Source organism: Equus asinus, chromosome 15 (genome assembly GCF_041296235.1).
Source record: "Equus asinus isolate D_3611 breed Donkey chromosome 15, EquAss-T2T_v2, whole genome shotgun sequence".
NCBI lineage: Eukaryota > Metazoa > Chordata > Mammalia > Perissodactyla > Equidae > Equus > Equus asinus.
This window is the reverse complement of record NC_091804.1, coordinates 38,522,401-38,545,750: the sequence shown is the minus strand read 5'-3', so window position 1 is coordinate 38,545,750 and position 23,350 is coordinate 38,522,401. Positions and strand designations below refer to the sequence as shown.

The 23,350-nt window shown below is 41.1% G+C and overlaps 1 protein-coding gene across 4 annotated transcripts in view; it reads right to left on the bottom strand.

The window, feature by feature from the left end:
- The window catches only part of CSE1L (chromosome segregation 1 like), a 46,319-nt gene extending 29,593 nt beyond the window's left edge, over nt 1-16,726 (bottom strand). Inside the window, exons 1-7 of one of the 4 annotated variants that reach the window (XM_044748164.2) lie at nt 16,569-16,726; nt 14,163-14,400; nt 6,980-7,075; nt 3,754-3,896; nt 1,574-1,675; nt 1,354-1,499; nt 869-959 (exon numbers count right to left, since the gene is read on the bottom strand). In XM_044748164.2, coding sequence (XP_044604099.1) covers nt 869-959; nt 1,354-1,499; nt 1,574-1,675; nt 3,754-3,896; nt 6,980-7,070 — 573 coding nt within the window. In that variant the 5' untranslated portion in view covers nt 7,071-7,075; nt 14,163-14,400; nt 16,569-16,726. Of the gene's footprint in view, nt 1-868; nt 960-1,353; nt 1,500-1,573; nt 1,676-3,753; nt 3,897-6,979; nt 7,076-7,579; nt 7,756-14,162; nt 14,401-16,020; nt 16,169-16,568 lie in introns of those variants that run through there. The other 3 variants (XM_014832869.3, XM_044748166.2, XM_044748167.2) reach the window with 3 other exon arrangements.
- Between the last annotated feature and the right edge of the window lie 6,624 nt (nt 16,727-23,350).

The following is a 23,350-nucleotide window of genomic DNA, read 5'->3' as shown; positions in this document are numbered from 1 at the left end:
TTTTTGTAATGAAACGTCAAGCTCCAGAAAGCTAGTACCATCTATAATCCACTGGACAGGACACCAGAGCGCTCATTTCACTGCACTCTGGCTAAGACTTTTAACATCATTAAAAAGAAATAAATTTTTTTGCCAATCCAACAGGCAGAAAAAAATTAATCACATTTTGTCTGATTTCATTTTTTAATGAAACGTACCATCAGTAAGACATCCTAACCATAAAAATCCTGTGTACACTCTACATTTTAGAAAGTTGTGACTATCACTCAACTTTCCCATTTGAAAATATAAAATGAGCAGTTTTTCTAGAGTTGGCAAAACCAGGTTTGAGGCCTGGCTCTTTTTTGTGAACTGTGATACTGAACCCTCTTTTCTTATCTGGAAAAAATGGTTAACCATATATCTCTTTCAATCTTACCAGATTCTCACAAAGATGAAGAACATGTTCAGGAAAGTCGCCTATGCACTCTAAGATGATGTACAAATATATGAATAAATTAAACTCCATAAAAAAATCAAATCAAAATGTGGATCTATTCCTTTAGAGAGGCATACTCAAATACTTCAGTGAAATACGATACCTGAAATTTGCTTTGAACTATTACGACAAAATGGACGGGAGGAACAAAGTAAAAAAAACAACAAAACGTTAGCAGCCGTTAAACTCACGTAACAGACACACGGGAGTTTAGTATACCATCTTCTCTATTTCTGTGTAAGGTGTGAAATTAAAAAAAAAAAAATATGCTGTTCTGAATATCACCTATCAAATAAGCTTTCAAAGCATTCTCTTAAAATTTATGTAAATATTTAAGCAATTTAAAATATTAAGTAATTTAAAACGATCACCGAGATAGTTATTCCATACCTTAAATAGATTAGTCAAAGGCAAAGCGAAGGCATCCAGGACAAGCTTAATTTCAGTCCATAACTCGTTTGACTTAAATTCATGGCGATATCTAGAAAATTAAGGTAAAATAGGCAGATTCACAAGTTTTTGTTTACAGACTTTAGGTCTTCAGGGAGAGATTAGAGAAAAAACTATGGCTGACAGTTTTCTGAAATTCAAAGGGAATTCTTAAGTTTTTTTTTTTTCTGATGGTATTCTTTTTTCTTAGTTTTCTTTTTAAAGGAATCAAACACTGTTTATGGATAATAGGTATTTCAGAGGTAATATGGCAATATGAAATAAACACCCTACTCAAGAAGAAACAAATACGACAATGAATTGAGAGGCTTATTCTCTTACTCTAGGTTTATAATACTCAAAGGCATGACAAAATAACTGTTAAAATAACAAGCAAAAACATTTGAAAAAAAGTATTTTAAAAATATGAATTTATACATCAATACCTTTTAAATAACGAATGTGCTGTACGAAGGACTCCATTAATAACATGGAAATCTCCACTCTGAAAGCGATTCACCATTTCTGTCAACAAGTCAGGCCATTTCTGAGGGAAATCTTCTCTGCCAATAATGCTAATGGCATCACTTAACTGGAGGGAGAAGAAAGATTAACTAGATAAAAGCCCTACAGATAAGCCTACCTAAAACGCAGGGCTTGCCTTACCTGCTTCTGAATCTGCTCTGGGCTGCTAAGCATCAAGTGCACTATGTTGGCTTTAATGGCTACGCGGTCAGCTTCGCAAATCTTGTTTGGTTCATCTTCAACCTAAAAGGAAAACATCAACGAGCAAAGAACATAAAATCCATATCCATGACCATAAAGGTTTATAGACAAAATAGAACCATTTCTTATTTCCTGGTTTTCTAAGAAAAACATAGAGGAAGGTAGGGCCTTCCTTCTACAAATATGGGTCACAGATTCATTTAATAATCTGATGAAAGCATGAACTCTTCCTGCAGAAAAACGTACATTCTATCCCAAATGCAAATATTTTATATACAAATTAATGAGCTGCTCTGACTCCATACCGCCAATTAAGAATCTCAGTTCTACACGTAAACTAATCAGGGCACGTGGTTAAAATCTTTATAGATATACGCTATTTAGCCCATATTCATCTTGAAAAGCTTCAATTTGACTCTCACCTTAAGTCAAAGGTCTTTTCTATGAAAACTTCTTGACGACTACCCGTGTGAATGCATCCAGCTGCATCACCCAGAGGTTCTCAAGTCTCACTAGTTTTACAGATCAAGATAGAGGGAGGGCTAGCACGTCAACAAGTAGAGGGATAGATTTTTTTGAAACATTCTTTCGAAGATTCACCAAGTTGTTCCTCCACACGTGGTAACACCTGACTATGCAAGCTAAAGAACTGTATTTACTATTTTTAAAGTCTTTTATGGAATGAGGAATAAATATTTAAACAAACTCAAAGTTGACTTTTGAGAAAAACTGGCCATTTTTGTCAACCATAATACTTTCTAAGTATCATTACCGTTGTCATTACAAAACAATTGGCATTTTTTTCTTTATCCTAAGCCAAGGTTTCCTCAACCTCATCATTATCAGTATTTTTGACCAGATAAATCTTCATTGTGGGCATCTTTCTTGTGCACTGAAGGATGGTTACCAGCAGCCCTGGCTTCTACCCACTAGATGCCAGTGACACCCCTGCCCTCCAGCTGTGACAAGCAAAATCTCCAAACATCCCCTGGTGGGCAGAATCACCCCCAAGTGAGAACCACTGTGCCACGGTAAGGAAAATACCAGTTCCTGTTTCTTAACTTATAATTTTATACTAGTCATTAAACTCACAGCAAAAGAGGATTCACCTAAAAATTAGAATATATTTTCATATCATACAAGACATAGGGCAAAATCCCTTATCAAAGACTTCAAATATAAATTATTTTGCATTCTATAAATCTTTTATACGTGTAACGCAGTTTTTCAGCTTTTTATAATTTTTCTCAGTCCACAATAGAAAGTTCTTCAAGTATTCATTTAGATTGTGTCTTCCCACACAATGGTCTCTTCAGCAGACAGTGAGCTAGAGTTAAATTTCAACCATAATGGAGATTAAAACTAAGTCTCACTCTCTAGTGACCTGGGTTATCAAGCTGCTCTGGGCTGCTAATATGAATATGAATTTATACATCATAATATGAATTATTCATATTATGAATTCAAACGAAACAACAGGAACTTTGTAAAAGTGTTCTGTTTAATTTCTGTCAATTCTTTCACATTTTCTAAATAATCATGTCATCTGTGAACAAAGACAATTTTATGCCTTGCTTCCCCATCAGTGTACCTTTTATTTCCTTTTCTTACTGCATTAGCAAGGATTTCCAGCACAATGTTGAAAAGGAGAGGTGAGAGAGGACGTCCTTACTTTGTACTTGATCTTAGCGAGAAAGCTTCAAGTTTCTCACCATTAGTCGTAGGTTTTTTGTAGATAGTCTTTATCAAGTTGAGAAAGTCCCCCTCTATTCCCAGTTTACTGAGAGTTTTTATCATGAATGGGTGTTGGATTTTGTCAAATGCTTTTCTGCATCTACTGATAGGATCGTGTGATTTTTCTCTTTTTAGTCTACTGATGTGAGAGATCATATCAATTAATTTCCAAATGTTAAACCAGCCTTGAATACCTAGAATAAATCCCACTTCGTCATGGTATATAATTTTTTAAAAACTTTTTCGGATTTGACTTGCTAATATTTTGTTGAAGAGGAGCCTGTTTAATTTCACCTTTAATCTGCGTCTAAATCTTTCAGGAGCACTTCATATATAAATCTTATAAACACAGAGGGTATTAAACTATGTATGCACAAAATACTTACAATTCTCCAGTTTCTTTTAATATAGTTCTTGAACGTTACCGAGGCACACACTTTGATAACATTATCCTGGGACTTCTCCAGTAATGTTAAAAGCAACAGTGGGTAATTCTGATTTCCTTCTACAGATTCAAGAAACTTCTCAGCTGTAAAAGAATTTCCGTATTAGATTTGTTATTATAACCAAATCTTTCCACTTTATGCATATGTGAACTATATATATCCCTGACTGAAGCATCAAAAAACTGAAAGATCAGAATATTTTCCCTTAGGCAACCTATTATGGGTCTCCTGGGCCTCATTTTTCTTATCTATTAAATCGACTATATATGACATTACGTTAATTACATACTTTGGTTTTCAAATCACTTTACCTTCCATTAACTCACTTGATTCTCACAAACCTACAAAGTGGTCTGATTGGATGATTACCCACCTGACAGAGAATCTGTTTCTCAGAGATTAAGTGACTGTAGGGCAAAAGTCTTTTACCCTGTCCTGTTCCAGATGGATTATTAAAGCACTATTAGTAATGGTAGTAATATTTCTTTTATAGTCCTGTGATGAAGACTAAATGAGTTAACTCATGCTAATATATATTATTATTAACCATATGGATCTGGTGCTTTACTCACATAGATTATTTCATTAAGCTGTCACTACTACCCAGAGAGTTAGGTAGTAGTATCCTCCTTTTAAACATAAGGCCACTGAGGTTAAGTAACTTGTCCAAGATCGTACAGCTAGAATAGTCGTCACTGAAAAAGTTTTAGTCCAGTTCTTACTCTACCATATTAGCCCTCAATTTTCTTCTCAAAGTAAACATTTCTAATACCAGCAATAAATTTTTACAAAGACTTTACCCACATATTTTCAACTCATACTACACTGAGGGATAATAAATCTCCTAGATTTACTGATCACATGGTGAAAGTTTACAGCATTTCTTTTAATTATTCCTATCTTAAGCTCCACAAGGCAACATCCATTCCAAGGTTCCAATATTTATTGAACAGGTCTGCCACTAACATCTATTATTTTCTACAAAATAATAATATGACTTAACACCTTTCTTCTTTCTGAATGAATCTCAAGACTTTAACTTCCATCCTCAAAACCTCCCTGCTTTGTGTCTACCATGTCTTTCTTGAAAGATGAGGAATACTGAACTGAAAAACGTTTTTAGGGGGCTGGCCCCGTGGCTGAGTGGTTAAATTCGTGCACTCTGCTTTGGTGGCCCAGAGTTTTGCTGGTTCGGATCCTGGGTGTGGACATGGCACTGCTCATGAAGCCATGCTGGGGTGGCGTCCCACATGCCACAACTAGAAGAACCCACAACTAAAAATATACAATTATGTACCGGGGGGCTTTGGGGAGAAAAAGGAAAAATAAAATCTTAAAAAAAAAAAAGTTTTCAGGAAGGTACACACAATGGTTTTGTATGAGTCTAGAAAGCTTCGGTATTTCCTCTTAGTGGTCTGCATTTTGTACAAGGCAACACACTATATCTACAAGTTGGAGAACAGTCCATATATATTGCCAGATCTCTTTCCTAAATTGAAATCAATATTCTTAAAGCAATTTTCTTGTGAGTTTAATTATTCCTTTCTGTGTTCATTTCCTTCAACTTGCTCACAGAATATTCATACTGACGTTTCTACACACTCAAGAAGCCTCAAAATGTCTTCTAGTTCATCCATACCACTGTCATAGCTCAATAGCCATGGGAGCAGAGTGGATCTGTAAACTAGGATCCACTACATATTTCCACCTCCAGGTCATTTGATAAAGATACTGAGTCAGTCTAGTACCAATCCTCGAGAAATGCTGTGTTCATTAGCTCTTCCCAGAAACATCAATTTATTCCTACATTCTGTCCTGGATTCATAAAACAATAGCACCTTCACCTTACAAAAGCATAATTATTAAAAATAATTTTTAATAGTGTTGGCAAAGGCTTTCTGGGAAAGTCTAAGAAGATTAGAGCCATTAATTAATTTCCCTTTACCCAAGAACACAATTCTTCTTTAAGCACTAATGGGGAAATCAATTTTCCCTCTCAGAAATTACAAAGGCTTTCCTAGAACAGAATGTATGCATTAACATGTTTACAACTCTATTTATTATTTATAACATATGAATATAACACACACGCATTCATTTGTGTCTTCTTTGGGCCCTTCCCAAACCGCTCTTCATGGGCATGCACATTAGTAAGTTCTGAAGAAACAGATCAAGAGCATTTCCGGTTAACATGCCTTACATTGAGGACTATCAACTGACTACCCACAAAGACACAGAAGCAGTCTGTTGGGTTTGCACACATGCTTCAAAAGTTTTGAAGGTAGCTGCTATCACTTAAAAATGAAGACACTTCATAGGAGCCTGTATCCACGATTTGGAGAAAAGCCCATAGAGATCGCCAGGTCTGCTTCCTAAATTGTAATCAACATCCTCAAAGCAACCTTCTTGTGAGTTTAAGTCTAACTATTCCTTATAATTCCTTATAAATATCCTTATTTTTCAAGCAAAGCTGGAAATTTGATCTTGCAAAACTGGTCTGAATCCCCCAAAGTTAGCTGGTTTCAAATAATATTTGCCCTTTAATCAAGGCATACAATCACAGGATATTACCAGTCCCCACTTGACCTGCTTCCCTCATTTACCCTCACACTTGACTCGTATGAGTGTCTAATCTTGCAATTCTAAGCTTATACTAAGTGTCTCAGGGAAAGTGGTCAAATTCAGAGGGAGGGAGGAAGGGAGAAACTCTACGCCTTTAAATATACTAATTAAATCAAACCTAACACAGGAATTAAGAGACAGTGTCTGATTACTTGGTTTCATTCACTTCATCACTTTTTAGGGAATTAACTCTCATCTCTATGCCTTAATTATTGTATCTCAAAAACAGGCAGGTGTGGGGATTTTCAGAAGGCTGAGGGACAGGGAACTCTAAACATACTAGTACTTTTTATCAGAAGACGTCAAATAAAAGCTGCTTTACTCAAAAAACAAAACAAAACCAAAATAACACCACACCAGCATATGTTATACCAGCTGTGAGCAGCCAACCACACACTTTAGGACTATAGAATCCTGAAGCCTGAGAATCCAAGCGTAAATCTTTTTTCTTTTTTTAATTTACAAACAGGCAGATTGCACAAAGGTTTCCCTCACCTGTCCTTAAAGAATAAATCAACCACAAAACAATATTTATTCTCTTTACCTGGACGTCTAATGGCAGGATCAGGATCAAGAGTTTTCTTTAAATATTCTGTTAGCGTTTGCAAATTTGCATCGCTTAGCTCCATTGCCATAGAACCTAAAACAAAAAATGAGATTTGGGTAATTGGTCACATGAGGACACAGTGATTTACATAAATGAATCTTTTTATAGTGCGGTCTTCCCCTCTCTGAAAGTCATCCATTTGTTATGTTTTAGGTATGGGCTATAAGCCCAACTCTTAGCTGAGACAAGGTTCCAGAAAATAAGATGGGCTTTTTTGAAACAATGGTGAGATAATTTTGAGATAAAAAAGAAACATGTCATAATACCAAAAAGATAGGCACAGAAAAACAAAGTTGAAGAAGTGATCAAAGTTACCATAAAGTTTATCTGATTTAATGCTATGAAAAAGGGCAAAGGGTTAAAAAAATAACTCACTAGGATTTTTTTTTAAAAGTCCCATCATGAGAAATCAAAATTTTAAGAAGAAAGTAAGGATCTCATAAACAGTTCTAAGTTCAAAGAAACTAGAATAAATTCCTTTGTGTACAACGTGTAATCACAAGTATTGAAGACAAACTACATGCTGAGAATTTGCACCTGGGGAGATAATTCTGGCGTTCAAACGATGACAGCTGCTTTTCTGCAACAAAAGCAAAGCCAACTAGGGGTCGTCCCAGGGGTGCAGCAGTTAAGTGCGCACATTCCACTTCGGCAGCCCGGGGTTCGCCGGTTCGGATCCCGGGTGCAGACATGGCACCGCTTGTCAAGCCATGCTGTCGTAGGCGTCCCACATATAAAGCAGAGGAAGATGGGCACGGATGTTAGCTCAGGGCCAGCCTTCCTCAGCAAAAAGGAGGAGGATTGGCAGTAGAATGCCAGCTCAGGGCTAATTTTCCTCAAAAAAAAGGAAAGCCAACTAAAGCAAAAATAAGTGGGACTACATCAAACTAAAAAGCTTCTGCACAGCAAAGGAAACTATCAATAAAATGAAAAAAGCAACCTACCAAATGGGAGAAAATATTTGTAAATCATATCTGATAAGAGGTTAATATCCAAAATATATAAAGAACTCCTACAACTCAGGAAAAAAACCAATCTGATTAAAAAATGGGCAGAGGATGTGAATAGAAATTTTTCCAAAGAAGACACACAGATGGCCAACAGGTACATGAAAAGGTACTCAACATCACTAATCATCAGGGAAACGCAAATCAAAACCACAATGAGATATCACCTCATACCTGTTAAGACAGCTATCATCAAAAAGACAAGAAATAACAAGTGTTGGCAAGGACATGGAGAAAAGGGAACCTCGTGCACTGTTGGTGGAAATGTAAATTAGTGCAGCCACGATGGAAAAACAGTATGAAGGTTCCTCAAAAAATCAAAAATAGATCTACCACATGATCAAGAAGTTCAACTTCTGCGTATTTATCTGAAGGAAATGAAAACACTAACTCGAAAAGATATCTACACCCCCACGTTCACTGCATTATTAACAACAGCCAAGGGGCCGGCCTGGTGGCGCAGCAGTTAAGTTTGCAGATTTAGCTTCAGGGGCTCGGGGTTCACCGGTTCAGATCCTGGGTGTGGACCTACATACCACTCATCAAGCTATGCTGTGCCAGGTGTCCCACATATAAAGTAGAGGAAGATGGGCACAGATGTTAGCTCAGGGCCTGTCTTCCTCAGCAAAAAGAGGAGGATTGGTGGCAGATGTTAGCTCAGGGCTAATCTTCCTCAAAAAAAAAAAGACAAATACCATACGATCTCACTTACAGGTGGAATCTTAAAAAAACAAAAAACCAAACACATAGATACAGAGAACAGACTGGTGGTTGCCTGAGGTGGGGAGAGGGCAAAATGAGCAAAGGTGGTCAAATGATACAAAATAAATAAGACATGGGAATGTAATATAGAACATGATGACTACGGTTAATAATAACAGTGTATTGTATATTTGAAAGTTGCTGAAAATCTTAAAAGTCCTGATCACCAGGAAAAAAACTTGTAATTATGTGTGGTGATGGACGATAACTAGACTTGTAATCACTTTGCAATATATACATATATCAAATTGATGTACTGTACACCTGAAACTAATAATAATGTTATATGACAATTATACTTCAATAAAAAAGCAACTTTATTAAATGTTTAAAGCTTAAAAAAACTATAAATCAAGAGTATGCTGTAACTGACCAAAAATATTCACATCTAATATATTACAAATTATAAACTAAATAAGTGGCTTATGTATATCCAATTGACAACATAAGGCTAAGAAATACACACACAAAAGAAATAGCTCATATACACAGATTACAAGTGTGTGTGCATGCATGCATCATTACCAATGGACCAAAAAGCAGAGAATGTTATAAATGGGACTTTATGCTCTCCAAGCTGTTAGTCAGTAGATAAAATTAAGCGCTAAACGAGAGAACTTCTTGGGGTGATGGAAGTGTTCTAAAATTAGACTGTGGTGAAGGATGCACAACTGTATAAATTTACGAACATTCACCAAACAGTACACTTAAAATGAATGAATTCATAGTAAGTTATACCCCAATAAAGCTATTTTTTTAAAAAAAACAATTCTTACATCCCATTAGCCAGCTTTTAGGGACGAAGCCACACATAGCTCCTAGGGAACCTAGGGAAATGTGCCCCTTTTAGGGCAACCATGCACCAAATTAATCTGAGGCTTCTATGACAAAAAAGAAAAAAAAATATTAAGTACATAATAATTTTTTGTAAAATGTAATAAAGCTAAGTGGAAAAAAGGTCAAGTATACCATAACTGAAATTATGCAAAACTATACATACACTCAAATGTATAGAAAAAACTCCAAAATGTAAATAGTGGCAATGTCTATGAGGAGATTTTTATTCTCCTCACATTCTTGTAAATTTTTCTAATATCCTACAAGCACCTATACGTACTACATTTACAACCACCTATATGTATTACACTTACAATCAGAAAGTTATAATTTTATTATATTTTTTAAACACCTATGAAAAAACAAGTTCAGGCTCTCAAAGGAGCTTACATACTAGTTGGAAGACAAGACAGAACTGAAACGCCAACTACAGATCTATAAAACCTTTTTCCTACAATTCTGAAATCCAAAAATCTATAAGCTGCGTTTTTTTTAAAACAAGCTTGTGGCAAACTCATGTGGTAGCAAAACCTGGCCTGAGCTGCCTGAGGCTATAAATATAGTCTTGATTTATCTCACTTAGTATGTAAATTTGTTTCACTAAAGAAATATTAATGTGTTTGATTGAAGGGTACTGCCCCAAGCTCCCTTGGAGATGTGGCATAATCCACAGTATGTGCATCCAAAAAGAAATTCTGAATTCTGAAACCCATTTGTCCCCAGGAGTAGAAGCGCCAAATGAATCACGCAGACTGCAACTTAACTACTAGGAGGTCAAGAAGAGAGTGACAGGGGTTTGAGGCAGTCCAAGATTTTCCAGAGGCTGTGAGTATTAAGCTGAACTGGAAAGATATATAGAATCGGATAGGAAAAGTAGAATAAGGACTCACCTCATAAAGGAAATAGTGTGAGCAAAGTAACAGACACAGGAAGAGTGCATTAACTCTTTTGGGGAACAGTGGCCTTGGAGGCTGAGATCAGATCATATAGGTTCCTCGATACTTTGCTGAAGAGTTTCATGATTTAACGTACAACAGGAAGCTGCTAAAGGTTTTCTGAAATGGGTAAAAACTTAATGAAAGTGGAGTATAGGAACTTTGGGCTGGTAATAGTTTGCAGAACGGAGGTGAGGAAGAGAACAAGAGATCTGTTAGGACACTTTTTTTAAATGAGGGAAGGGTCACATCTGTAAACCAGGCATAAGACTAGATGTCTTACACGCTTCCTATCATTTCACATAACAAACATACTAGGAAGGAGACTCAGACATTAACTAACTTCCCCCAAGTCACACACAGTTAATAAAGATCAGATTCAAATCAGTCTGATTCTATAGTCTATAGGGCTACCCTCTTCTTACTACGGAAGGCCGTCTCTCAGATGGAAATAACAACGACAGAGGACTGAACTAGAGTGGAAGCACTGGGAACAGCAATAGAAAGGATGATGTGGAAAGAGGGCAGCCAGATGGGAACTAGGGAGAGGAGAAGTCAATGACGACTGAGATTTTGAGCAAGACTGATCCAAACAACACAAGAGCCATCGCCCTTTAGCTTGACACTAAAAAAAAAAAAAAAAGCTGGGGGAAAATAGGGCTGTGCTATCTAATGCTGTGCTCATGCAGAGTACTCCTCCACAGCCAGAAACCACAAAAAAGAGAACAATCTGATTGAAATGATCTTGTATTCTCCTTATTACAGTCATCTCCCTTAATTAAAAATGTTTTTATCACAAGGGAAGCCAACATTCTGCCTGATTTAGTAAATTCCACCATCTCTCTATTCACTTCCTTTGACCCAGGGCAAACCACTGTATGGGCATGAATATCAAGTCCCACTTGACCACATACATATTTACTGAGAGGCTACCCTTTCTGGTTTTTACTACCAAAAGGTTAGAGAATGTTATACATTATATTCCCCCTTTGGAGATTCACTTTAAAGGGTTCAGGAAGTCAAAGAGTAAATCTGAGTTTAACGTTGTTTAATCCAGAGTTCCCCCCATTACTTGGCCACAGAACCAATTTATTATGGAATACGTCTTGGAAAGTGGTGATTTAATCAATTCATTTCCCATTCTTTTTTTCTGTGATGAACTGCTGAATCTGTTATGAAATCATGAAAATTTGCTATTGCCAAGCAAAATCATTTACATCAGTGTATATGAGCTAAAAAAACTGGTCTTTCTTTGCCACACAAATTTATCCCACCTTTTGGGATCTATGCAACGCAGCATGTTAGAAACTATGTGTGTGTATGTTGGGGGGATTACAGAGATTAAGTGGATCTATTTTGTTGAGCTTTTTAACATACTCCTCAATAAATCTGCATTTTACTAACTTTTACAATTATGTTCCTATAGCACTGTACGCATTATTTGTATTAAACATCTAATCTCCTTACCATGCAAAGAGTCCCAGGCAATCTGGCACCTATCAGCCTCATCTCCTACCTTCTTCTTGGCTCTATTTTCCAGCCACAAAGGCCTTTCCGCTCCTCAAACCAGCCAAGACAGTTCTCCTTGCCTGTAATAATGCTCTTCCTTCTAATTTGATATCAGGCATCATTCAGCTATCAGCCTACTGACAGCTCCTCAAAAGGGCCTTCTGTGACTATTATTTATCTCATCCCTGTTCTACTGTTAACAGCATTACTCCTCATCTGAAATACCCTTGATTTATTTATCTCTTATTTGTAAGCTCCCAAGGGCAGGGACTTTGCATGTCTTGCCTGTCTCTGTATGCACAGGACCTTCAACATTGCCCGACACATAGCAGACATTTGGTAAGCATTTGTTGCATGAACTAATGGATGAGTCAGTATGTCCGTCAACTAGCTAAAACAGGAGCTCCTAGTCTGAAGACTACTCTTTAAGAATCAGTTATTAGCATCCCCAACATAAAGTAGGAACTGTTACATGTGTCAGATAAACAAATGACCAAGTTACCTGCCATAATTAATTTCTCTTCATTCAAAAGTGCTTCAAGGAAGAAGTGAATTTGAAATGTGCCTTGTATTACTATTCATATACACCAGTGCTTATACTTTTGTTTCAGGGTTTTGCACATACTGTCCCATCTGCCTGGACAGCTCTGTCCCTGGAGAGCCACATGGTTCACTGCTCACTTTATTCAGGTCTCTTTTCAGAGATGCCTGCCTAGACCACCCTATCTAAAAGAGCACGCACCTCAGCCACTCTCCATCCCCTTACTCTAGTTTGCCAGGAAATTTTACCAAGCATATTAATTTGCTTTCTTGTTTATTATGATTCTCCCTCCACTAGACCGTAAGCTTCATGAAAGTAGGGACTTTGTGTTTTGTTCACTGTAATCTCCCTAGAGCCTTATAAATAGTGATGAGCACCTACTATGTATTTGTTGTATTATTTTCAAAAGCTACATCCCCTTGATTGATTTTTCCATCAGAAGCACTATCATTCTTCACATTTATTCTGGTCAATTGACTGTGACAAACAGGAAGAGGTAGAGACAACTGATTCTAAGACCACATGATAGAATGACCCTAAAACAACAAAGTTGAGGTGCCAGTGTAGGACTAATTTTAAGTTAAAAAAAAAGTGAGTGTGTGTGTTAATAAAAATGCATGCCATCCCACTACTGGGTATCTATCCTAAGAACCTGAAATCAGCAATCCCAAGAGTCCCATGCACCCCTATGTTCATCGCAGCATTATTTACAATAGCCAAGACGTGGAACCAATCTAAATGCCCAGAAACTGATGATTGGATAAAGAAGATATGGTATATATACACAATGGAATACTACTCAGCCATAAAAAAGGACCAAATTGTTCCATTCGCATCAACATGGATGGACCTTGAGGGTATTATGTTAAGCAAAATAAGCCAGACAGAGAAAGACGAACTCTATATGACTCCACTTATAGGTGGAAGTTAACATAAACAAGGAGAACTGATCGGTGGTTACCAGGGAAAATGGGGGGTGGGGGGAGGGCACAAAGGGTGAAGTGGTGTACCCACATGACTAACAATAATGTACAACTGAAATCTCACAAGGTTGTAATCTATCATAATCTTAATAAAAAAAATAAAATAAAATGCATGCCATAATCCATGAAAGTTAAAATACTACATAGAACCTAGAACTTTAATGTTAGTTAAGGGACTAAATATGTGTCAACAAACCTTTTTTATATCTCCTTATGATACTATCTATAAAACCAAATTGTAAGGTTAGCCCTGGTTTGGGAAAGTATGACAAATCAGGTAATTGTAGAGCATACTCTACAAGTATTCACAGCATATCAGCAAGATCAAAGTCTAATTAAGTTATCTTATTTGGCCACAAGTGATGGTACCTCGACACTTTAAAACATTAGCAATATAGAAATGTAAAAGGTATTATTGATTTTAAAATACTCAAACTAGAAATAGAAAATTCATTCTTCTGCCTTTAAATGAGGGGTGATACTTAACTTTCTCCATAGGGCTATCTTTGGAAATCCCTACCAATATGCAAAAATAAAAACATGTACCATAATAAATCAATTATGATAGACTTATCTAAATTCCAAGTTGTTCTTGTTGAATGACTGGCTGGACCTAAGTCTAGCCTCTTCCCACAGGCCCTCAGTTATAGACGAAGACTTTTGGAATAAAAGCTTTGCTTTCCAAGGCATCTCACAGACATCTGTGACATAAGCTGATCCAAGATGTGTGCCTTTTCCTTAGATATCTCCTCCACATTAGAGACCCATTCATGAGGCCTTACATCTGGGGAAAGGGAAAGAGATCCAATGAATGAAAACTATCTGACACACACATCAACAACATACCCCAACACCTTGACCCATCCTCTGCTATCTAATCACAGGAACATACCACCTAGAATCAAATCCAAACTCTTTCCGTTGTCTACAAAGCCCTATGCAACCTGGCCCCTGGATACCTCTCCCTTCTTCATACACTACTCTAGCAAGCTGGATTTTCCTCAAATATTACAATATTCCAAGCTTGTTCCTGTTCTCCCGCCTTTGTACTTTCTATTCTTTCTGCTGGAATGTTCTGTCCCCTCACCATTCCATGGCTGGTCTCAGCTCAAATGTTACCTGCTCAGAGAAGCCGCCTTCATCTGTCATATCACTCTGTCACTTGTCACTATCTGAAATCATCTAATTCATTTATCTGTATTGTTTCTTTCCCCCATCAGAATATAAGCTTCCCAAGAGACCTTGTCCATTTTTGTTTCTTCACTCTATTCTCAAAGATTAAGTAGATACTCAATAAAGTTATTAAATGAATAAAGGAACAAATTAATTCCAAAGGTAGAGCACTGCTCTCAAACCCGTCCAATCCTGCAAAGGAAAGGGTTTCCCTCTGTCCCAGCGCTTAAATAGCTGAAATCAAAGTAACCAGAAGGAAAGAAAGAATTCCCTTAAGCTGACGGAGAGAAGTGAAAGGTAAAGGATCTTAAGAGGGAAGACAATAGGGTAGATAAGAGTCCTAGGGATTACGCAAAAAAATGAAGACACACACAGAAAAAGGGGCAAAAAATTCAACTATGGGAGCCCAATGGGAGAAAGAAAAGAGCACCAGTGGGATCCAAGAGTAAAAAGCCCCTTTCTGTGCTTCTAAGAAATAATAATACTTGTGCACCTACCACGTGGCAAGCACTGGCCACCTGGATGTGGCAGTAAACAAGACAGTCAAGGTCCCCGCTCTCAAAGCTTACATCCTAGCAGTTGAGAAAGATAATAAACAAGTAAACTGGAAGTACTTCTAGATAAGGATAAATGCAATGAAGTAAACAATACTGTAAGGGTGACGTGATGAGTTTAAGGAAAGAGGTCTTTAGAGAGGTGGTCAAAAAGGCCCCAGAGCAGTGAAACTTGAAGGACAGGGAGCCAGTCTCGCAAGGATCTGACGCTGGTAATTTCCAAGCAAACGAAAGGCAGGTCCAAACGCTTTACGGTAGGCATGAGCTTGGAACACTTGAGAAAAAGGAAGGTCAGGTCAGCAAGGCTACGGTGGCTGAGGAGGAGAAGAGACGGGTGGGGAGGAGCACAAGGGTCAGCTCAGGTGAGACTTAACTCAGTCGTTAAGCCACGGTAACGACTCAGTGGCTCCTCACAGCCGCTTTACGACGGAGATGCTATTTTCAGCCCATTTTGCAGATAAGGAACGGAGGCTCGGAGAGATGTGACTAGCCCTAAGTTACACTCCTGGGGAGAGGCCAAATCGGGGAGAGGCCCAGGCGTTCTCACTCCAGAGCCCACGCTCCGACCTACCGCACCACAGCGCTTCCCACTACCGGGCAGGTGCACGGACCCCAGGGGCACGGACTAGAATTCGGCCCTCCCTAACAACTCGGCAAAGTGAGACCGCGATGCCCACCGTGCAGCAGGGCGGCGACGCTCCGCTCCGCCCTAATTAGAAAGCGAGCCTGGGGATGAGGCAGTCCGGGCGGCGGCCAGCATCCCCAGCCCCACGGCCGGACAGGCCTCGCCGCCGCACTCCGCTCACGTTGCGGGCGGCCGGGAGCGCCCTGAACGGACGCGCGGACGCGACCAATGAGAGGCGGCCTTCCCGAGCAGCACGACGGCGGGGCGGCCAATCAGCGCGGCGCTGGAGGGGAAGGGGCGGGCACTCGGGCGGCCTCGCGTTAGGCCGCGCCTCGGCTGCCCTCGCCCCTCACAGGCCCGGGGCCGCCGGGCTGGGCCTGGACCTGCGGCGCCGTGAGGTGAGGCGAAAGCCGTCGGCGAAGCCAAGCCCCTGCCCGGGGACGCCGCCCGAGGCATAGGCCCACGTCCCGCTCCCGCCCAGAGGCGCGCTCCTTACGCTCCTTGCTTCCCAGCGCTCGGAAGCGCCGGGAGCGCCACATCTCTCCCCCAGCTGGACCCCAAGAGGCCACCGCGGCAGGGCGTGCACGCCCCGCGCCTTACCTCGTGGGGATACGGGGACGGAGAAGGGAATCGCAGCCACAGACTGTAGCCGGCACTACCCACTCCCGCCGCCGCTCCGCCTCACATTCAAACCCCGGCAAAATGGCGCGGCGGCGAGGCTGCGGCCGGGCGCATGCGTGAGCGGGGCCGAGGCAGGGGGCGGGGCCGGGAGCGCTCGGGCCCCACCGAGCTCGAACGACCAATCGCGGCCCCGCTCTGTGTTTGCGCTGACGTCACAAGCGACAATGCCCTTTGGCTCTGACCGCTCTAACGGGCATCACAATTCCCATTTTCCTGAGACAGCAGCGATCCAGCGAGTGGCCGCTGGATTGCCACCTACATTGGTGCCAGGGCTTAATGTCAGGCACGTAGTAGGTCTTAGGGACTGTCGAACGAGCTGCCCAAAGTCATGTCCATAGCGTCTCAGACAGAAGAGAACTTCCTGCTCCTCAAGGAGCTCATGTTTTAGAAGGAGAAAGGGCATAAACATGTAAGAGAATTTCGGACCTTGATAAGTGCTATGAGAAGAAAATTTTAAAAAAGGATGATATGGCCGGCAGTGACTCCGAAGGTGAATGGGATGGTGAGAGAAGGCCTCTGAACAAGTGACAACTGACCTGAATTTCAACAAGGAGACAGCTGTGTGAAGATCAGCCTGTTTCAAAAAATTAAAAATAGAAATACCGTATGATCCAGCTATCCCGCTACTGGGTATTTCTTCAAAGAATTTGAAATCAACAATTCAAAGAGACTTGTGCAGCCCTACGTTCATTAGATCATTATTCACAATAGCCAAGATGTGGAAGCAACCCAAATGCCCATCAAGGGATGAATGGATAAAGAAAATGTGGTGTATATACGTACACAATGGGACACTGTTCAGCCATAAAAAACGACAAAATCGTGCCATTTGGGACAACATGGATGGACCTGGAGGGTATGATGTTAAGTGAAATAAGCCAGACAAGGACAAACACCGCATGATTTCACTCACGTGTGGAAGATAAACAAACATATGGACAAAGAGAAGAGATTGGTGGTTACCAGAGGAGAATGGGGTGGGGAGAAGGCAAAAGGGGTGAAGGGGCACATATGTATGGTGATGGATTAAAACTAGGCTGTTGGTGGTGAACACCATGCTGTCTTTACAGAAACTGAAATATAGTGATATATACTTGAAACGTACACAATGTTATAAGCCAATAAGACTTAAATAAAATAATTAAATTTTAAAAAAAATGGAGAAGATCAGCCTGGAGAACATTCCAGGAGGAGGGGATGCCAATAGCAAAGGCTCAGAGGCAGGAATGAGCTAGGCTGAGGCCTAATGAATTGGAGAGGGGCCAGATGACACAGGCCTCATAAGCCCATGTTTGGACTTTGTGTTACACGCATCCATTACAGGATGAACACCAAATTTATATTTTTAAAAGCCCACAGAGGCCAGCCCTGGTGGCCTAGTGGTTAAGTTCGGTACACTCTGCTTAGGCTGCCCAGGTTCAGTTCCTGGGCGTGGACCTACACCACTCGTCTGTCAGCGGCTGTGCTGTGGCAGTGGTTCACATACAAAAAAAAAAAGAGGAAGATTGGCAACAGATGTTAGCTCAGTGCGACTCTTCCTGAGACAAAAAACAAGCCTATGGGTTGCTGTGTGGAGAATGGACTGGATGGGGGGAGAGCTTGAAGAAGGGAGACCAGTGAGGAGGCTGTTGGATGCATCCAAGAGAGAGATGTGATGGCCTGGAGCAGAGTGAGTAACAGTGCATATGGGGAGAAGTGGACAGCTTCAGTATATATTTTAGCCCATAGGATCTTATGATACATTGAATGTGGGAAAAGAGAGAAACCAATGGTGACTTATGGAAATCCTAACCCTCATTTCAGCCACTTCCTCCTCCTCCTTCAACAGGCCCAGCTGTTTCCACTCAGACCTGTCCCTTAGAATTGCTAGCTTGCTACTCCTGGGACTGAAAGGCACACTATTTGGTCATCATTCAATAAAACAAATATTATAAGAACAGAGAATTACATAGCAATGAGAACTGCAGAACTGTCAGCACATAACAACTCTGTCCAAACCTCTGTGCTAATAGATGACCAAATTTAAACACGGCTTCTAGCAGCATAAGGCCGTGTCCCTAGGATGACCCCAGTGTCCATCCTCTCCCCACCCCTGCTCCCAGTGAATGCCTGAGAAAGTTCAATGCTGCTGGGAGAATTTACTGTTTATTCTGGCCAACATCTGAGGATAGGCCCCAACCTCCCTTTCTTAGAGGATTTACTAAAAAGGGCTTACAATTTTGAATCCTTCCTGTGTCCCTTTGAGATATATATGTATCTCCTACAATTCAGGAGTGTCTTTCTCAAGGACCTGAAAGCCATTCCTTTGAAATGTAAACATCAGGGAGGTAGGGCCTCTGTCTTCCAGTTTCTGTGGGGGGCTAGAAGCCGACCTGATAACTGCCAGCTAGCAGACACAGCTGGCCTAGTCACATTTACACTGACCAACCCTTTGTAAGTTTTTACTTGAGCCCCCACTCTCTCCACTCCCTCATCCTCCCTTTAAAACGCCCAGTCACCTCTGCACAAATCCGAAGGGATCTCAGCTCTTTCCCCTATTGCCAATAGTAACTGAATAAAATGTTTTCACTGTTTAACAGTGTCGGGCTTTATCTTTGACAGCACCCTGACTACAAATATGTAAAAGCAATTCCTATGGGTAAAATAGAAAAAGTTGCTGTGTTGTAGTGAAAGGCTTATGGATGTTCGTTTTTGGTAAAATTACTCGGCATCTCATCGTAGTCTACAAACTCTACAAGGTCTGGCCCCAACCAACCTGTCTGACCTCATCACCTTCCTCCTCCTCTCCACCCTCACTCAGCTCAGCCACCCCACCTTCCTTTCTGTTCTTCCAAGCTCCAAGCTTACTCCCACCTCAGAGCATTTGTACTTGCTCTTCCCTCTGCATAGAATCCTTTTCGAGATCCCTGAATGACTGGCCCCCTCTGTACATTCAGATTCCAGCTCAAGTGTCACCTCTTCAAAGAGGCCTTCTACCCTATCTGAAATTGCCCACTCCCACATCCAGTAAGGTGACGTTTAGGGTTGCCAGATTTAGCAAATGAAATACAGGACACCCAGTTCAATGTGAATTTCAGAAAATCAATGCATAATTTTTTAGTATGAATATTGCATGGGACACACTTATACTAAAAAATGATACATTGGTTATCTGGAATTCACATTGAATCAGGTGTCCTGTATTTTATCTGGCAGCTCTACCTGCATTATATCATTCTACTTTCTTCATAGCATTTATCACTCTGCAATTAATTGTCTCTTTGTTAATTGTTTCTCTCCCCACCCACCTAAGGATGCTATTAGAACAAGGACCTTATTTATAGCTATACCCCTGGCACCTAGCACACAGTACCTGCTCAATAAATGTTTGTTGAATGTTGAATGAAATGCTCTATATAAATAGGTGAAGTCCATCGAGAAAGCTATAAGTTATTAGGACACTGGTGGAAAAGATGTATTTTCACCATTGCAGTAAAAGTACAAGCTTTTCACCTTATAAAGTAATCATCTTTAATTGTACTAATCTGCTTTCCTGGACAAATGTCTTCCAGTCCTGGTGAGAACGACCCTGATGACTTAACAGTTTTCCAAGAGCTAATCACGAAGGAGGCCGACTGGCATCTTGTTTCGATCTAGCCTCTCTGCCAGTTTCTGCAGGAAGTCCTCAAGCTGTGCCAAGATTGTCATGTCTGTGGATATAGCTCCAGTGGGGCCCTCTCCCCTTGCCCTTTGCAGCCACAAGAAGCAGCATGCAGGTGAGGGGCTTGGAAAGGCTTGCGTGTCCTCGCTCTCCACTCTCCATGGGGCATGGGTGATACCTGAAATCTCCCTCGGAAATCCCCGTCCCCCACCCCATGCACACGTGCTCGTAGGTTTGCTGCAACTTCTAGTGTACCTTTTTGGAAATCAAAAATATCATCCAGCCACTGCAAGGAGCAGGAACTGAGTATTCATGCAGTTTTCCCTCTTTTCAAACCCTGAGAAGACAATGTGTCTAGTGTATGGAAAGACTTTCTGAAAAGATAAGTTATCTATGGTGTGCTCCGTGGGAAGACAATTTTGTTTTATTTTGATTCAGAAAAGCATGGATATTTTCAGCTGTGCTTGGAAAGAATAAGTATTCTTTTGGTTCAATCTCACTTTTAAAGCCCATCTGAGATGCAGAAGAGTGTTGATAGCTAAAATTGGGACATATCAGATGGTCGTTTCTTACCATTTTAAAAATGGAGGTACCTTGGGCCACTCCCAGTAGCCTCGTGGTTAAGTTTGGCACCCTCTGCTTCAGCGGCCCACATTCAGTTCCTGGGCACGGACGTACACCACTCCTCAATGGCCATGCTGTACTGGTGGCTCACATACAAAATAGGGGAAGATTGGTACAGATGTTAGCTTAGGGTGAATCTTCCTCAGCAAAGAAAAAAAAACGGAGGTACCTTTGCTTTTTTATTTTTAAACATATGTGCACATGGTGGAAAATTCACAAACAGGAAAGACTTGGTCTTTTGCTAATTAGAACATTAGTTGTAGGTAATGTATTGATTATTTATGTCCTCTATGCCCTTATTTTTTTTTTTTTAAAGATTTTATTTTTTTCCTTTTTCTCCCCAAAGCCCCCCAGTACATAGTTGTATATTCTTCGTTGTGGGTCCTTCTAGTTGTGGCATGTGGGGTGCCGCCTCAGCGTGGCCTGATGAGCAGCGCCGTGTCCGCACCCAGGATTCGAAGCAACGAAACACTGGGCCGCCTGCAGCGGAGTGCGCGAACTTAACCACTCGGCCACGGGGCCAGCCCCTATGCCCTTATTTTTAAATTTTTCTTTATCCGATTTTTTTAAAAAAAGGGATTTTATTTTTCCTTCTCCTCCCCAAAGGCCTGCAGTACATAGTTGTATATTTTAGTTGTGGGTTCTTCTAGTTGTGGAATGTGGGACGCTGCCTCAGCATGGCTTGATGAGCGGTGCCATGTCCGTGCCCAGGATCCAAACCCATGAAACCCTGAGCCGCCGAAGCAGAGCGCACGAACTCTACCACTCGGCCACGGGGCCAGCCCCTGGCTTTCTTGTTGTTAAAGTGTACTTTAGCAGGCTTTTGGTTTCTATGCTGAAGCTATTAGGTAGATAAAGGTTCATGCTATTGCTTCTTGATGAAATCTATCATTTGACAACATGAACTACTCCTCTTCGGCCCTTTCAGAGCCGTCCTCTTCCGATTCTATCTTGTCTGATATCAATGTTGTTAGATCTGGCATATCCTTTTTTCCAGCTTTATTGAGATATAATTGACATATCTTGACATATGTTTTACCATCCCTTTATTGTCACTCTTCTTTTATCCTTTTGTATCACACTAGTTAAGAGCCATGGATTTGGCCAGGCTACCTAGGTTAAGATCCCAATGCTGTCTGTGTGACACTAGGCAAGTTACTTATAACTTAGTTGCCTAATCTCTGCAAGAGGAATACTAACAGTAATTTGCCTCCTGGAGTGGTTGTGAGGATTATAGAGCCAATGTATATGAAGTCCATGAAAGAGCACCTGGGAAATAAGTGTCCAACAGTGTCAGCTGTTAATGACCATTTCGTGACTGGGTGGAAATGTATTTGGCATCCTCCCGTCATCCCCAGTCCTCTGTTTTCCTGGCTGGTACTGCTTTAGACCTGGGCAAGCCTCCGGATCCTTGCCTTGGTCCCTGTGCTTTAGGGGGCTCCACCCTGACCCTCCTTCAGCTGCTCCCTCCGCACAGGTGAGGGGTCCAAGGGCCAAGGGGGTGTGCTCACCGAGAACCCGTGTCACCCTTCGACCACATTCCAGTTGCACAGGGCCCTGGAATTCCCCCCCTATAGGCCCTGAGCCCTCTTCCAGAATCTATGGAAACCTAACCTCTTGCTTGTGTCACTTCTGAGAGCAAATACACAGCAGTTGTGAGCACCCCTAAGCTGGAAGTGTGTTTGAAGTGTGTTTAGGGTGCAGACTAGGGTGTTTGCGGGGGGTTTGGACAGAGCTGGATAGCCACACACACACAAAGCCTTGGGGTGCAGGGTGAGGCTTGAGGTGGGAGGAGAAAGGGTGCAGGACAAGGACCAATTCTTCCTGTGTTGCCACGTTCTAGCATGAAACCCTGAGGAGCCTGAGAAGTCAGCCTTTGAATCTGGAGTTCCAGGTATTACTAAGGTATTATTTGTGAAGGAAGGAGGATAGACTGTGTTTTATTAGAAAGCTTATTATTCTGACACATAACTTTTAAATATTTAGACTTAGTGCATGTGAGCCCACATTTGTATTTCTGCCCCAGAGCCTGCAGACGTCAGTGCTATGCTGCGCTCTCTGCCCACTGGGGCAGTGCCCACGTGATCTTCACCTGTCCTCTCCCCAGCTCATCAAAATGGCCCTTCTCTTGTGTGACATCCCTCCTTAGGGAGGGACTGAAGGGAGCATCAAGGATGCAATGAAGGAGCAGGATGGGGACGGAGCTAACGGCTCTCAAGCACTGAGAGGCGGTGTGGGACAGTGTTTAAGAGGCGGGCTCTAGAGCCAGACTGCAGGGCTTTGAATCTAGCTGTGTGGCCTTAGGCAAGTTCATTGACCTCTCTGAGCCCCAGGTACCCCTCTATAAAAAGTGGGGTGTGAGGATGATAATGGTACCCTACCTTATGAAGTGCTTGTGAGAATTAAAAGGGATGATGTGTACAGAGCAAGTGCCTGG